This window comes from Macrotis lagotis, chromosome 1 (assembly GCF_037893015.1).
Source record: "Macrotis lagotis isolate mMagLag1 chromosome 1, bilby.v1.9.chrom.fasta, whole genome shotgun sequence".
In the NCBI taxonomy this organism is placed as follows: domain Eukaryota; kingdom Metazoa; phylum Chordata; class Mammalia; order Peramelemorphia; family Peramelidae; genus Macrotis; species Macrotis lagotis.
The window spans coordinates 443,781,757-443,797,132 of NC_133658.1; the positions used below are offsets into that span (position 1 = coordinate 443,781,757).

A 15,376-nucleotide genomic window follows, 5' to 3' on the forward strand; every position below is an offset into this window, starting at 1 on the left:
AAAACAATAGTGAGTCCTTGGACTAGATTGAAACTTTTCCTGAATCAATCTGGGACTTTTCCCTCATAGGGAAAAAACCATAATCAACTACTATGTGACATGCACATTTGATTCTGACGACAGTCCTGGAGTATTATCCTAGTTTTACAGTTGAAGAAAACTGAGGGTGATTTGTTCAGGGTCATACATCTAAAGTCTTAGAGGTCCTTTGACCTCACAACATTTTTTATCTGTCTTATACAAATGTTTGTGTCATCCCTCTAGGAGGGGAGCATCTTTGTTGCCTGGCCCTATGCTTTGCACATAATAAAGAACTGCTAAAACCCAGCGTAAATATTCCTTGCTCTAAAATACCTTTTTAGAAAAACTCGGAAGTAATTTTCTTTCTAATCCATATGGCAGTCTTTATTCTTGAGCCTAGTTGATAAAAAGAAAACATCTTATTAAATTTTCATGCATTTAATTTTATCTCTTTTTAGGAGGAAGAAGAAGAAGAAGAAAATCGAATGTCTGAAGAGGCAGAAAAAAAGTATCAGGAGCAGCAGCAGAAGCTCCAGACTGACATGCCTGTTCAGACAGACCAACCAGAAGCTGTGGCATCAAGTTCCTTTGTTAACCTCAATTTTAAAATGGATGCAGTCTGTGAAATAACTATGGAAAATAAACAAAGTCTAACCTCTTAGAATAAAATGACTTAGCAAATTTCAAACTTCAAGGTATTGCTTTTAACTAAGTAAGTTTCACTGGTCAGTCTTATTTAATTTCCCTAGGGTGTGTCTTTTTTTTTTTTTTTTGCAAGGCATTGGGGTTAAATGACTTGCCTGAGGTCACACAGCTAGGTAATTATTATGTGTCTGAGGCCAGATTTGATCACAGGTCCTCCTTACTCCAGAACCAGTGCTCTATCCACTATGCCACCTAGCTGCTCCTAGGGTGTCTCTTAAAAAAAAATCTAATGTCTATCTAATTTTCTTTAAGATGATTGACTAAAGACATAAGACTAGGCTAAAACTTAAGTTTCCCATATAAATAAAAGCATTAAAAGATTTTGTCTCATGATATTCAATATGAAAATGTGTCATTTTATGACTGAAGTACTGAATTGATGTTCCCAAATTTTCAAAACAAAATAAGATAATTTAAAAATCCATCCTTAGTGTCTAAAATTTTGTCTTAGAACAAGATGGAAAACATTTTTTTCCCGTTAGTTTAGAAAAATTCATATTCCAGTTAGTCGTGGAAAATGTTTTGGTTAGAATGGAACTATTATTCATATTCTTCTCAAATTAACTTTTTGTTGTTGTTTTGGGGTTTTTTTTCAAGGCAGTACGGTTAAGTGACTTGTCCAAGATCACATAGCTATGTAATTGTCTGAGACAGGATTTGAACTCATATGCTTCTAACTTCAGGGTTCATGCTCTATCCATTATGACACCTAGCTGCCCCTCAGGATTAGCTTTTAAGTTTGTATAAATTTTTAAATCTTTAATCTTGAAATTAGGAACCAAATCTCAGTTTTAAAAAATACTTGTTATGCAAGCTGTAAAGATTCATTGAGCAACTGAATAATTTATGATGAGTATATTCAAATTAAAAGTATATAAAAATTGCTCAGATAGATTGCTACTTTTGTCAGTGAAGAGTTTGCCTTCATCATTCTTTGTTTCCTAATGGATAAAATTAGGTGATCAATGTTTTAAACTACCATGCTCATTCCATCACCCACCATCTTATTTGCAAACCTTATATGGGTTTGCATAGATTTCAAAAGAAGTCACTTTTTGAAAATGTGCTTAAATGTTTGTATGGGACGTGGGTATGAGAATTTTTTTGTGATGATTAAGCAGTGTGGGGACAGAAAAGAATGTATGTTTTAGAAATTCTGCTTTTAAAACCTAGTTAGAAACAAACTAAAAACTGACCAAAGCTTTCAGAAATGAGGGATAATTTTTGTAAAGACATCTAAACAAAATTAACCAATTACTCATCCTTCCATTTAAATAAGTGTTTATTCATAATATATATATATATATATATATATATTTTTAGTTTTTGCAAGGCAAATAGGGTTAAGTGGCTTGCCCAAGGCCACACAGCTAGGTAATTATTAAGTGTCTGAGGCCAAATTTGAATTCAGGGTCTCCTGACTCCAGGGCCAGTGCTCTATCCACTGCGCCACCTAGCTGCCCTATTCATAATATTTTCTGTGAAACCCTACTCTTCCTTATCTTTATTGTTGCTCAATTGTTTTCCAGTTCTGTCCAATACTTTGTGATCCTTTTGAGATTTTCTTAGGAAAGCTATAAGAATAGCTTGCCATTTTCTTCTCCAGGTCATCTTAAAGTTGAGTAAACCGAAGCAAACAGGGTCAAGTAACTTACCCAAGTCACACAGGTAGTAAGTGTAAGAGGCCAGATTTGAATTCAAGAAGGAGTCTGTCTATCTAACTCCAGGTCCAGCACTGTATTATTCCACCACCTAACTTTGTCTCTTTACTGATCTATCATCACAAAACATATACTTGAGTTACAACTTGAAAAAGAAATCTGAAGAAATCAAATTTTTATTCTTATTTTCTGACTGCAGTTTGCATCTTTTTAAATCGGGTTTTAAGAGAATAAAGGAAAAATCAATATTTGATATTTAAGCCCTCTTCCGCTAGTCTACTAGCTTTTTACCATTTAATAATTTATCTCTAAAAAGCTCCAATTATATACAGAATAATTTTCAAAAAGCATGCTTATAGTAGATAAGTGGTACTTTCTCTTCTCATTATTTGCTTAAAGCATTAATTTTATACTTGAATTCATTTCTCTTTCAAAAAATATTTCAATGAATGTTCTAGTGATGGTACTTCAAACTGTGATTTCTTCTAAAATACGACTAAATCTACCTAATTGTTAACATCACTTCTGCATTTCACTTTCCCTATATTCTAAGTTTAGATTTATACCCTAAGTAATCAAGTGTTTGCCCCACTGGCAAAAGCTAGCGATTGAACTATAACTTTTAAATTGTGTGCTTATTAGTTTTTAATGTTAAGACTTGAAACATCCAAGAACTGCCTTTTTGTACTACCTCTACCATGATGATCAGGTAGGCCCTTGTTTTAACTTTGTATACAATATATTTACTGTGCCTTAATATGTAATATTTAGTTTATGTTTTTGCTTTTCTTAATGGTGAAAATGATTACACTTTAATTCATTTTTTGCTTTACTTGATCATTTATTTCTATCCATAATTTAATCCATATTTTTTTTAAAAAAAATACTTATGGTATAAAAGAATTCTTTCTTTTCCTTGTGAAACAAAAATATTCTCAGAATATTTCTATATTCTTCAATGCCACTTTCAGACTTTCCAACCATCATCCAGGAACATTCTTCAAAGTTAACTTCATCCAGATATAAAACTGTCCAGTTCCTGATGGCAGCTATCTGTAACACCCAAATTATCTCCACCTCCTTCTGAAAAAGTTCAATTTATTTGGAAGATGTAGATATAAATGCTATAGTCCCCCTTACTCCAAAGCCTTATTATTATACATTATAATATTATATTATTCACAAATGTTTCACTTGGATTTTTACTCTGACCATACTCCCCTTTCACTCTCTCCCTCCTAAATCTGTTGTTCATTCTTTACTCCATTTTTCTACACACTCACACTCTGGCCCGATTTTCCCTCCTTCTGAAATCCTAAACCACTTGAATCCCTTCTCCCTTTTTCTTCTCATTTGAAAACTCTACTTTATCCAGTGGCTTCTTTATGTGGTGCCTAGAAAATATATTTAACCAAGTGATTCCTGCCTCAAAAAAACAAAACAAAAAAAAAACTCCTTCATTGGATCCTTCCTTCCCACTATTACTCATTCAACCTCCTCTTTTACAGCCAAACTGTAAAAAAGCTTATTTACATTCATTGGCTCTACTTTTTTTTTTTAGGTGTTTTTTTTTTTTTGCAAGGCAAATGGGGTTAAGTGGCTTGCCCAAGGCCACACAAGCTAGGTAATTATTAAGTGTCTGAGACCGGATTTGAACCCAGGTACTCCTGACTCCAAGGCCAGTGCTTTATCCACTGTACCACCTAGCCACCCCAAGAATGGTTCTACTTTTTTCCTAGTTATCCTCTTTCTTTAAAGGAGACTCATATTGAAGTAAAAAAAAATGATTGTTAGTAGTTGGGTTCAGATTCCAGCCCTCCCATTTCTACCTATGGGAGACTTGCCCTAAAGCAGTTTTATCATCTGTAAAATAAGGAAGTAGGGGTGAAAGGGAGTAGAGGGAGCGGACCTGTAAAGATCTCTTTCAGCTCTAAATCTATGATCTTTACATATCCAAATTCCAACTGGACATCCTGCTTTCTCAAAGATCAGTATCATTGTTTTTTCTTTTGTGTTAAATCCATCTCTTCTCAGTTCTCTTTGATGCTTTTGACACTGTTGACCACTTTCTCTTCCTTGATATTCACCTCTTGCTAGAAATTCCATCTCATTATCATCATCCATGTACTTCTACCTATATGCTAGGTAGCACAATGGATAGAGCACTGACTTTGGAGTCAGGACAGAAGTTCAAATTCAGCCTCAGACACTTAACACTTACTAGCTGTGTGACCTTGGGTTTAACCACTTAACCCTGGCCACCTCTCATTCAGGGGCATCTCCAGTCATCCTGATTCTTATCTGGTTACTGGATTTCTGGAGGAGAAAGTGAGGCTAACAGCACCTCCTCACTCAAATCCAACTCATTTGCTTGTCAGGGCATAATGTTGTGGTCTTCTTCAAGAATGAAGCACAAATCATCTATATGTGAAAACCTTCCTGAATCCATTCTACCTTTCCCTCAGAATGTATCATGAATCTTCTCACCTTCCTCCATACAGGATCAGTTACCAAGTCCTGATGATGTTCTCTCATTTGTCCACTTACAATGCCACCCCACAGTCCATGCCTTCCTTGCCTGAACTACTATAGTAGCCTCTTAAGTTTTCCTACTTATAGTCTCTTCCTTCCATAATCCAGTTGCCAAAATGATATAAAGTATAGGTATTTCCCCTATTCAACAAATTTGACTTTCACTAGGTAAAATATAAATTTAGTAATTGAAGCCTGCACCTTTTTTCCCAGACATTTCATATTTCTCCCCTTTATGAACTTAAATCCAAACTTGCTGTTCCCAATATAAAACATCTCATCTCTTCCCCTCTGTGCCTCTGTTTAGCTCAAATGCCACCACCTCCTACAATAAATCTTTCATAATTCTCCAATTTCCATATATATATATATATATGTGCATACATAGATACATGCATATATATTTGAGCATCTTTTGGGGGGATCTTTTTTTATACCCAGCACTTAGCGCAATAAATATACTTGAATGAAATTGAAATTAAATTTACTCATTTTGGTAAATAGAGGTAACGTCTTAAAAATACAAATCTCACAACTGGAGGTACAAAATGGGCATAAAATTTGCTTGCTGATTTTAACATTAGTGAGAAGAAATTTTCTACTTGATCCTTTTAAACAAAAGGCTTTTCATATTTATATAACTTAAGGTTTTTAAAGTCTGTTGCTTTATAACAATTTAATATTTCTTCTCTGCTAAAAATAACAGTGTATGTTCATGAATCCCCTCTTTGGGGATTGGAACTTTCATTTTGTCATCTCTAATGCCTTACATATAAAAGACACTTAATAAATGCTTAAAAAAATTCAAATGGTCAAATGGATGTATAATCTCATTGTTTTCTCCAATAATGTACATCATAACCCATTTGTTCCTAGCCTTCCCCATTTCCACCAGTGTAATATGCAGTCTTATGCTTAATTATATATCATAATTTTTCTTATAATAACCATACAGGTTTTATGTATGTTTTATGTCAAGTGACAATGTAAACAAAATGTCATGGTTTGTGACTATTTGCCATACACAAGCTAAACATAAACAAGATAATATTTTGACTCCTAAAAAAATAGGATTTGACCCTAATATAACGGGATTTATTTAACCTGAAAATCCCAATTAAACCAAGCTCTTGCAGCTGTTTATAGGTATATGAATATTTTAATTGCACCCTTTAGAATTTATTCATTTTTGTATGATCACACAGCTTTCAAACATATCTCAATGTAGATAGTATAGTTTCTTAAATGATTATGTATCCTCTAGGTCTGAAGTGTTTTCATTATCATTTGCTACAAGAGCTTCTCTGTTCTCATAAGTCCAGAAGCCATTCAGATCAATTAGAATGGTGGTAACTGTGTCTCCTTGATTACTATTGATTAAATCCTGAAGTGATATTTTCAAAGGATCCTTAGGTTTCACCATGTCAAAGATTTCATCCTGTAAAGATACAAAATAAAAAAGACTGGATTAATTTCACTCAATCTGTGTGACTAATAAATAAAAAATGGTATTATTTTGGATTGTTCATTATTCTTGCCCTTAGTAATTTATTCTGCTTATTTTACTGCATTTAACTGATTATCCAAATAATTTTCTTATTTATAGGAGGGTAGAAGAAGAGAGGGAAGCAGGAAAGAACCCTATAATTGAGGACCATTATAGTTAAATGACTGGCAAAGCCAAGACTAGATTTCGGGTCTAAATTCTAGTTTACTAGAATGGGAAAAATGAATTATGAAAATTTTTAGTTTGAGATTCCATTAGCTGAATGCTCAGCTTACCAAAAAATTAATATATGTTTGATCAAAAAATGGATCAATAAAAAAACAATTTTCAACAAATGGCAATGTAAACTGAATGGGAAAGGACCCAAGATGAATATTAAGCCTTATCTTTCCACAAGTTATAAGAAAGTCATAAGTAGTAATCAAGTATAGATTAAATGGGGTAAAGAGCAAGATAACATTTTCAAAAAAAATCTAAATGTAGAATTCATGAATATGTTTAACTAGTTTTTACAAATCAAAAACAGTTAAAGAATCTCAGCAGCATCATAGAAGAAAGTTGAATCTTATATTTATAAAAGGTTGCAGGGGAACTATGTGGCGCAGTAGATACAGCACCAGCCCTGGAGTCAGGAGTACCTGAGTTCAAATCTGGCCTCAGACACTTAATAATTACATAGCTGTGTGGCCTTGGGCAAGTCACTTAACCCCATTGCCTTGCCAAAAAAACCCCCCTAAAAACTAAAAAATTGAAAAAAATAAAAGGCTGCTATTGGATTTACACAAGTTAAATATTACTTTTTAATTTGGGGTATGTATATTTCTGTATAAACCATATTCCTAGTTTTGTGCTGGCTATAGCTCTAAAAAAAATTGCAAGATCTAAATGTCTGTAACAAAACTTCATATTTATAATGGCTACACTAGGTTTTAGCCCAGAAAAGAATCTGGTTTGTTAAAAATACTGTCCTGAAGATTTTGTTTTGAAAAGACCATGAAGCATATATAGCTAAATTATTGTCAAGAAAAAATATACCAATTGCTGAAATAAGAATCAACAATAAGACGACTTCGGCATTAAAGTAGCCTGTGATTTTCCTCCATTTCATAAAAAGGCTCAGTTATTTTTTTATCTTTATCAAATAATAAAGTGATGATGAATACAATGAAGGAAATAGCTTATTTTTAGATACTTAATTCTTAAGTTACTGAGGCCTTAGTAAATCTAGCAGCACGACAGGCAGATCCATGTAATTATTAATCAGTTTTTCACTGACAGAAAAAAGTCTTAATTTGAAGAGCTCTCAAACACAATTTAGCTTCAAAAAATATGCCATTAAAAATAACCTATCATAATCTAAATGAAATTTAACCCCAGTCAAATATTCTAACTTTTTTTGTGGGATTTGTATATGATAATCACTTTCATTTTGTTTTGGGTTTTGTTGTAGGTTTTTGCAAGGCAAATGGGGTTAAGTGGCTTGGCCAAGGCCACACAGCTAGATAATTATTAAGTGTCTGAGACCGGATTTGAAGCCAGGTACTCCTGACTCCAGGGCCAGTGCTTTATCCACTGCCACCTAGCCGCCCCATCAATTCACTTTCAAAACCTGGAATAACGTAAATGAAAGAAAAAAAACAACCTTGACATCTTGAAATGAGACAGGATCTTGTCCATGGATTTTCATTAATTCCTGAATAGCCTGCATTAGAGGATAAATAAGCAAAAAAATCAATATAAATTAAAAATGAACCTGACTCAAAAAACAGAAAAAATAGCAAGGTGGCTAAGAGTCTAATTCAATGTGCCTTTCATTTTAAAATGTAAAGATAATGTCTGAACATTCACTCCATAGCAAGACAGGTCATGCTGTCTACTACTCTAGCTGTGGAATGTATGTTCTCATGGCAGTAGTGGTAAAGTACTCATGCTCACAAAGACTAATAGAATGCTGGCTTAAGGATTCTCTGAAGAGTGTGTATGTATGTATGTGTGTGTGTGTGTGTGTGTGTGTATATATATATATATATATATATATATATATATATATATATATATATATATATGTATATGTATATGTATATGTGTGTGTGTGTAGTTCATGGTTAATCCATGTGGAAAGTAATATACTAACTACTGAAAATCAGAATTTCAAATTTGATTCAACTAGAAAGCAGAGAAAAAACATTATTAAAGAAGCCTCAGTGATATAAATGTTTTAATACGTGGTCCAATATAAATACAAGGTTTATTCTTGTACAAAAATGAATCCCATTTGATCATGATATTTCTACATATTCCTTTATTTGGAAGTTGCCTCTTTCAATTAAAAAACAATCAAATTTTGACCAAAATAACATTGATTAGCAAAATAAACTAAAGATGAAATGTTAAATAGCAAAGTATTGATGTAAACACGTATAAAACTATGTTCTACACTGACATAAACTCATGATATACATCTACAAGAGAAACTTACCCTGAAGAAATAATTAAGAGAAAAGACATTCAGGTATCCTCTGTTCTCTATATCAAGCAATTTGAAAATATATTGCAGTGCTGCAGGTTCTTTTCGATTTTCTAATGCAAGCACAAAGTCTAGATAGGTTTTATAATCCTATGAGAAAAAGAAATAATATTAAACTAGGATACACAGTGGAATTTAAGTATCTTGAGAACAGGAACTATTTGATTTGTCTTTGTACTTCTGTGCCTAGCTCAATGCTTTGCACATAACAGATGCCTAATATTTATTGAGTGAATTCAAGACTGACTTCCCAAGGGAGTCCATGATGAAAATATTACAACCAAGATCAAAAGAAATGTAGTAAACTGGGAAACAATCTTTACAACTAATGTTTGTGACAAAGGACTCATTTCTAAAATATACAGAGAACTGAGCCGTATTTAAAAAAAAAAAGCCATTCCCCAGCTGACAAATGGTCAAAGGATATGCAAAGGCAATTTACAGATGAGGAGATCAAAGCAATCCATAGTCATATGAAAAATTGCTCTAAATCATTAATTATTAGAGAAATGTTAATTAAAGCTTCTCTGAGGTACCACCTCACACCTCTCAGATTGTCTAATATGACCAGAAAGGACAACGATCATTGTTGGAAGGGATGTGGGAAATCTGGGACACTATTACACTGTTGGTGGAACTGTGGAGAGAAATTTGGAATTACACCTAAAGGGCAACAAAAATGTGCATACCCTTTGATACAGCAATACCACTACTGGGTCTATACCCTGAAGAGATGATGAAAAAGGGTAAAAATATCACTTGTGCAAAAATATTCATAACAGCCCTGTTTGTGGTGGCAAAGAATTGGAAATCAAGTAAATGTCCTTCAATTGGGGAATGGCTTAGCAAACTGTGGTATATATATATGTCATGGAACACTATTGTTCTATTAGAAACCAGGAGGGACAGGAATTCAGGGAAGCCTGGAGGAATTTGAATGAACTGATGAGCAGAACCAGAAAAACACTGTACACCCTAATAGCAACATGGGGGTGATGATTAACCTTGATGGACACACTTATTTCATCAGTGCAATAATCAGGGACAATTTGGAGCTGTCTGCAATGGAGAATAGCATCTGGTTTTTTGGGGGGTTTTTTGTTTTGTTTTTAGGTTTTTGCAAGGCAAATGGGATTAAGTGGCTTGCCCAAGGCCACACAGCTAGGTAATTATGAAGTGTCTGAGGCCGGATTTGAACCCAGCTATTCCTGACTCTAAGGCCAGTGCTCCGTCCACTGTGCCACCTAGCCGCCCCTCTTCCTATATTCTTAAAGAGTATTCTGACCCTTCTTCTGAGTTTTATTTGTGGGATCATTATCTATATCCTGTCCCTAAGTGTGGGAATCCAAAATTACCATACAGAATCCCTTGAGACTCTTTTGTAAACTTTTTTTACAAGTTTACCTTGGCAGCTGAAAAAACTATTTAGAGAATAAAGAACATTCTTTAAATTACTTTGATGGATTTCCTCCTTAACTATGCAATTCATTAAAATTTCAGTATTGTGCCTTATATCTCACTAAACTAATCTGTTTTCTAAATTTTCATCATGCTCATCTATAAGATGATGTAAATGATGTAAATTTGTAGAACACTCTAGTTCTTGTAACACATTTCTACATTTTTAGACAGAAAAAAAGATGAGTCCTCAGATATTCTAACATTATATGTAATCAACTACTTTCCTTGAATCTCCAGGAACTGAAACTAAACGTTACTGAAATACTTCAGAAATGACATCATTTCTGTATATTTCTATAGTTAAACCATCCCAACTACAGCCCTTCTAAAATTTTTGTCGGTTGCTACTTTCACAGTGGGGCGGCAGGGTGGGAGAGTCTCATTGCCACCCAGAGAACTGATTTTGCATCCAAAGTGCAATGCCCCACTAGCCATTGGGAGTTGCCTGTCTGTGCCCTCACTCCAATCAATTGATTTCAGATGTTTTGGTGGAGATCTCACTGGAGTCAGAGATTTGAGAAAAACAATTTCTCCAGCCTTCTCAGACATTCATCAACTCAAAAGAATATTTTTTTTTGAACAAACTTCATTAAGCAAATTCTATGTCAGTGGACAGATTTCTTTTTTCCCCTAGATATATATAGTTTTTAATTTATTTTTTAAAATCACAACTAGAGGGTGCAGCAAGGTGGCACAAAAGATAAAGCACTGGCCCTGGAGTCAGGAGGACCTGAGTTCAAAAAATAACAACTAGGAGTCAAATGTTGCCAAATTAGGAAATAATATATTAATATAATCCTTGAGGGTACTACCTGTTCCCTTTTTGTCTATCTCCAGTACTAGCATATAGGTGATAAATAAATTCTTAATGGAATGGATTTCTTGCTGATCTCAAAATTTTATAAAACACTTAAGGAATTTCCTATCAATCAACCAAATAAAAATATTCAATCTTAGCTGGCAAAAGAACTTCCAGTAAACCCCTTGAGGGCAAGGATTTTCATCTTTGTTTCCTAGTTCCTAAACCATCCCAAATTAGACAGAATTGGCAGTTAATAAATATATGTTGAACTGAATGGTAATATACAACTGACTTTATAACTTCTCAAGAAAATCAACAAGAATCAGCAATTTATGAATTATTTTTTGTCAGTCAGCATACACTGTACAATAACACAGGGAACAAACGTGACAGTTTTTACCTAACCTGGGTTAATGAGTATTTTCTAGTTTGTACAAGAAGTAGGCAATCAGTTCAATCTAAAAGGTTCAAAATCAAAGAAATTTTGAATACCCTAAAAAAAGAATTGGCTATATCTCTTTAGAAAATCATTGATAGTATTATTGAGAGAATATTAGGATTTGAGAGTCAGGATGCTAAGAACTTTTGGAAATGAACTTATTAAAATTCAGATAGTACCATTTCTCCCTCATAAGTAAGGCACTCTTGGAAGACACGATCCAAGAAAACATTGGTCATAGTAGCTGTTCCATATCGGGAGAGTTCTTCCTTACTGAGCATTCCATTGTGGTCCTTATCAAGATTCAAATATTGGCCTAAGGGAGAGAAATGGAATTAAATAAAATGTTCCAGTTTCACTAGTCCATTAGAAACTATATTTACATAATGTTTCTATCAATAGACATCATTAATTATTCAATATTTTACATTTTCAAATGATGTTATAATTATGGCAATAATACTAATAATAATAACTGGTAGATTAGAACATAATTTCATCCATGCCTAGCTTAAGACATGCTTAATAATGTGTCGTGAATGACTGATTAGACTAGTACAGTAGTTCAGTTTTTGGTATAGAGGTAAACAATTTTGTAAATAATGATCATTCTGTCTTCATTGGGAAGACAGCATAGTCATCATCTAGAAGAAAACACTAATCTGGAGAAATTCAGTGGAGGGTTGAGCTATACTATTCAAATTGTTCTTGTGGGTTCCATTACTTTATAGCATTGAAAAATTCATATTCATAATAATTCTGAGTAAGAAGTGGTTAATACAAGATATTCCTAAAATCATTCACTATAATGTATTTAAAAAACCTGAAGTCATGCATTTTTGAAAGTTTTTTTAAAAAACCAATTTTGGTGCTAAGAAGGTACTTTAGTAATCTTGGAAATCCTCCCAACCCAGAACATTCTAAATCCCTGAAATGTTATGATATTAAGGGTAAGTCATTCAAGATTGTACAAATTGTAGCATAATTTTAACAACATACCATAAACCCGCAAAGCAGAAGGAGCAGAAAACCAATTTGTTTCTTGACTTTCCTTGGAAAGTTCTTCATCCCTAAGCTAAATGTACATGTCAGAGACATAATTAGAAATATTATTAACTCTAAACTAGTATAATTAATATCTTGTTAAAATAATTCACTTACCTCTAATAAATCATCTAAGAAGCTGCAGGCTAAAATATCTTGTATTTTTATCTTTCCTAAAATAACATTAATATAATTATTTAGTATCAACTTAAATCCCAGTACATATTCATGAAAAGAGTTGCTATTCTAAAAACCTTGAATATATTTTATTTGTTTCTGAAATAAAAACAAGTTCAGAGGAAGAGGATAAGTAATTTCATATATATAATCCTCAGAATCTTCCCATGGAGGCAAAAATATCATTACTGTTAATTCTGTGAAGCAGAAAGATAACTCACTTGATTTCTAAATCTGGGAAGGAGAAGTCACTTGATTATAGGATGGGGTTATTAATGATAGCAAAACTGCTAGCCTAATTTCTGCTTGTATGGAAGCAATTATCTACATGGAGGGAAAAATGATAACTATTTTACAAATGTATATAGGATCATTTTGATCACACAAGGGAATGGATAGATTTAAATTCACTAGTATTATAACTTAGAGCAAGTGTGTAACATGACAATGCCATCATCATAAGCAAATATAATGCAAATTATTTTAAAAGTAAAAGAATTTTTTAAAGCACAAAGGAATATTCTAAGGAATCTGTGTCATCCCAAATCTGTTAGGTTAACTATAAAATTACAATGCAAAATTAAGGCTTTTGGGTGAAAAAAGGTTTCTGATGAAAAATATTGACACAAATATGTTTTTTACAGATTAACCTCAATGAGAGAAAATGCCTCCCCTAGCCATTTGTCCTTCTCCATATCTTCAGGGCCTAATATATCAATGATGATGTATGTCTTTCATTCTCAAAGAAAACTTTGACATCAAGGGAGGTGATACCATGACAATGTGCACATGAATTGGATTTGAGTGAGGGGGTGCTGTGCTAAGTCACCAGCCTCATGTTCATATGGGTCCAGTGGCCAGATGTGAATCAGAACTACTGAAAATGGAACTGGATGCAAGGCAATCAATTAAGTGACTTGTCCAAGGTCATACAACTAGTAAGTATCAAGTGTCTTGAGGCTGAATTTGAAATCAGGTCCTCCTGACTGCAAGGCCAGTGTTCTATCCTTTGTGTCACCTGTCTTTCTAAGAACGACAACACAAAACAGAAATTCCCCTAAGACATCCTCCCTCTATTTCCTTCCCCATGGGAACTCAATAACTAGAGGATCTTCAGCTTATGATCATTTGATTGGGTCCAAATTTCTTCTAATTAACCCCTCCTTATCTCCCTTAGGCAGTCAATAAGTGAAATTCTGCTTTTGGAGAAATAAAGGCTGACTGTAATAGATTCCTGACCACTTGACTTCTCTGAACAATCTTCTGCAAAACAGGAGTGGGGAGAAAGTTTCCCTAGAACCTTTCTGAGTCCCTTCACCCCAAAATTTTATTTTGCAAATGATAAAACTGAGGACTTAAGGTTAAGTAGCCTTACTGAAATTCAGAGTCAAGTTAGTGGCAGTTAGCTGTAGTTAGTTACTATTCAAAAAGAGTGCCTAAATCTGTAAATCACTGTGGCTATTCTTTCTTTTCTACCTTTTGAAATTAACTAGCTACAGCAGCATTTCAGAGTACTGGCAACAATATTTTCAAGACATATTTCTACTTTATCACAGTTTATAAGCAAATATTACCATAACAGTTCTCAAGTTTGACAAAATTTGCTTTTTACCTGTTCTCAGAGGATCTAAGAAGAAGAAGAACTTCCTAACAGCAGTGCAGACATAAAAAGAGTAAAAGGATTTTTCTAGTCCATCTAACTGTGGCAGAGTAGGGATAAGCTCCAATATGTAGTTTTCTAAATCCTGAAAAAAAGTTTTTAAAGTGTCAATATACAATCTTCTCATTCTTGATTTCTATGTAAATAATGGTAGAAAATATTGCATGATTAAAATCCCCTGAATTAATCTCTTTAATTACTGAAATAAGCTCATAGTCATTTTGAGGAAATAATTTTTTAACTATATAAAACTGAGGCAGCTAGATGGCGCAGTGGATAGAGCACTGGCCCTGGAGTCAGGAGTACCTGAGTTAAAACTAGTCCTCAGACACTTAATAATTACTTAGTTGTGTGGCCTTGGGCAAGCCACTTAACCCCACTGCCTTGCCCCCCCCAAAAAAACCTTAAAAAAATAATTATATAAAACTTTGTTAAAATGTTCTATTTAATTGCTTAAAATGTTACATTCTGTAGCAAAGAATTTTAGTACTGAACACTAATTTGTAATTAATTCCGAGCTTTAGAATTTCTTTTTTTTTAGGTTTATTTCAAGGCAATAAATAAATAAACAAAAAAACAAACAAATAAATAAAGGCTGGTGCTTTATCCACTGTGCCACCTAGCCGCCCCTAGAAAGAATTTCTAAAGAGGCTCATTATTTTTAATATTAAGAATAAAGTAAGAACTGGTTTTAAAGAGGATTAAATTAATGTTGAGAAAGTGTTCTCTTTGACTTGATCTTTCTACCTGTCTATCTACCTACCCCCCCACCTTTCCTTTCTTTCTCTACCTCCTTTTCCCTTCTCTCTTCTTTCCTTCTTTTCTTCTTAGGATCCTTTG

At 33.6% G+C, this 15,376-nt stretch overlaps 2 protein-coding genes across 3 annotated transcripts in view; one reads left to right on the plus strand and one right to left on the minus strand.

Annotated features, from left to right (window-relative positions):
- The window catches only part of FAM177A1 (family with sequence similarity 177 member A1), a 58,425-nt gene extending 51,990 nt beyond the window's left edge, over positions 1-6,435 (plus strand). Inside the window, exon 6 of the mRNA XM_074209512.1 lies at positions 480-6,435. Within this exon, the coding sequence (XP_074065613.1) occupies positions 480-683 (204 nt within the window). The 3' untranslated portion in view covers positions 684-6,435. The remainder of the gene's footprint in view (positions 1-479) is intronic.
- PPP2R3C (protein phosphatase 2 regulatory subunit B''gamma) overlaps positions 181-15,376 on the minus strand; it is a 49,461-nt gene continuing 34,265 nt past the window's right edge. For both annotated transcript variants that reach the window (XM_074213374.1, XM_074213375.1), the window contains exons 7-13: positions 14,489-14,621; positions 12,817-12,872; positions 12,655-12,730; positions 11,835-11,971; positions 8,906-9,043; positions 8,069-8,128; positions 181-6,357 (exon numbers count right to left, since the gene is read on the minus strand). In XM_074213374.1, the coding sequence (XP_074069475.1) occupies positions 6,169-6,357; positions 8,069-8,128; positions 8,906-9,043; positions 11,835-11,971; positions 12,655-12,730; positions 12,817-12,872; positions 14,489-14,621 (789 nt within the window). In that variant the 3' untranslated portion in view covers positions 181-6,168. The remainder of the gene's footprint in view (positions 6,358-8,068; positions 8,129-8,905; positions 9,044-11,834; positions 11,972-12,654; positions 12,731-12,816; positions 12,873-14,488; positions 14,622-15,376) is intronic.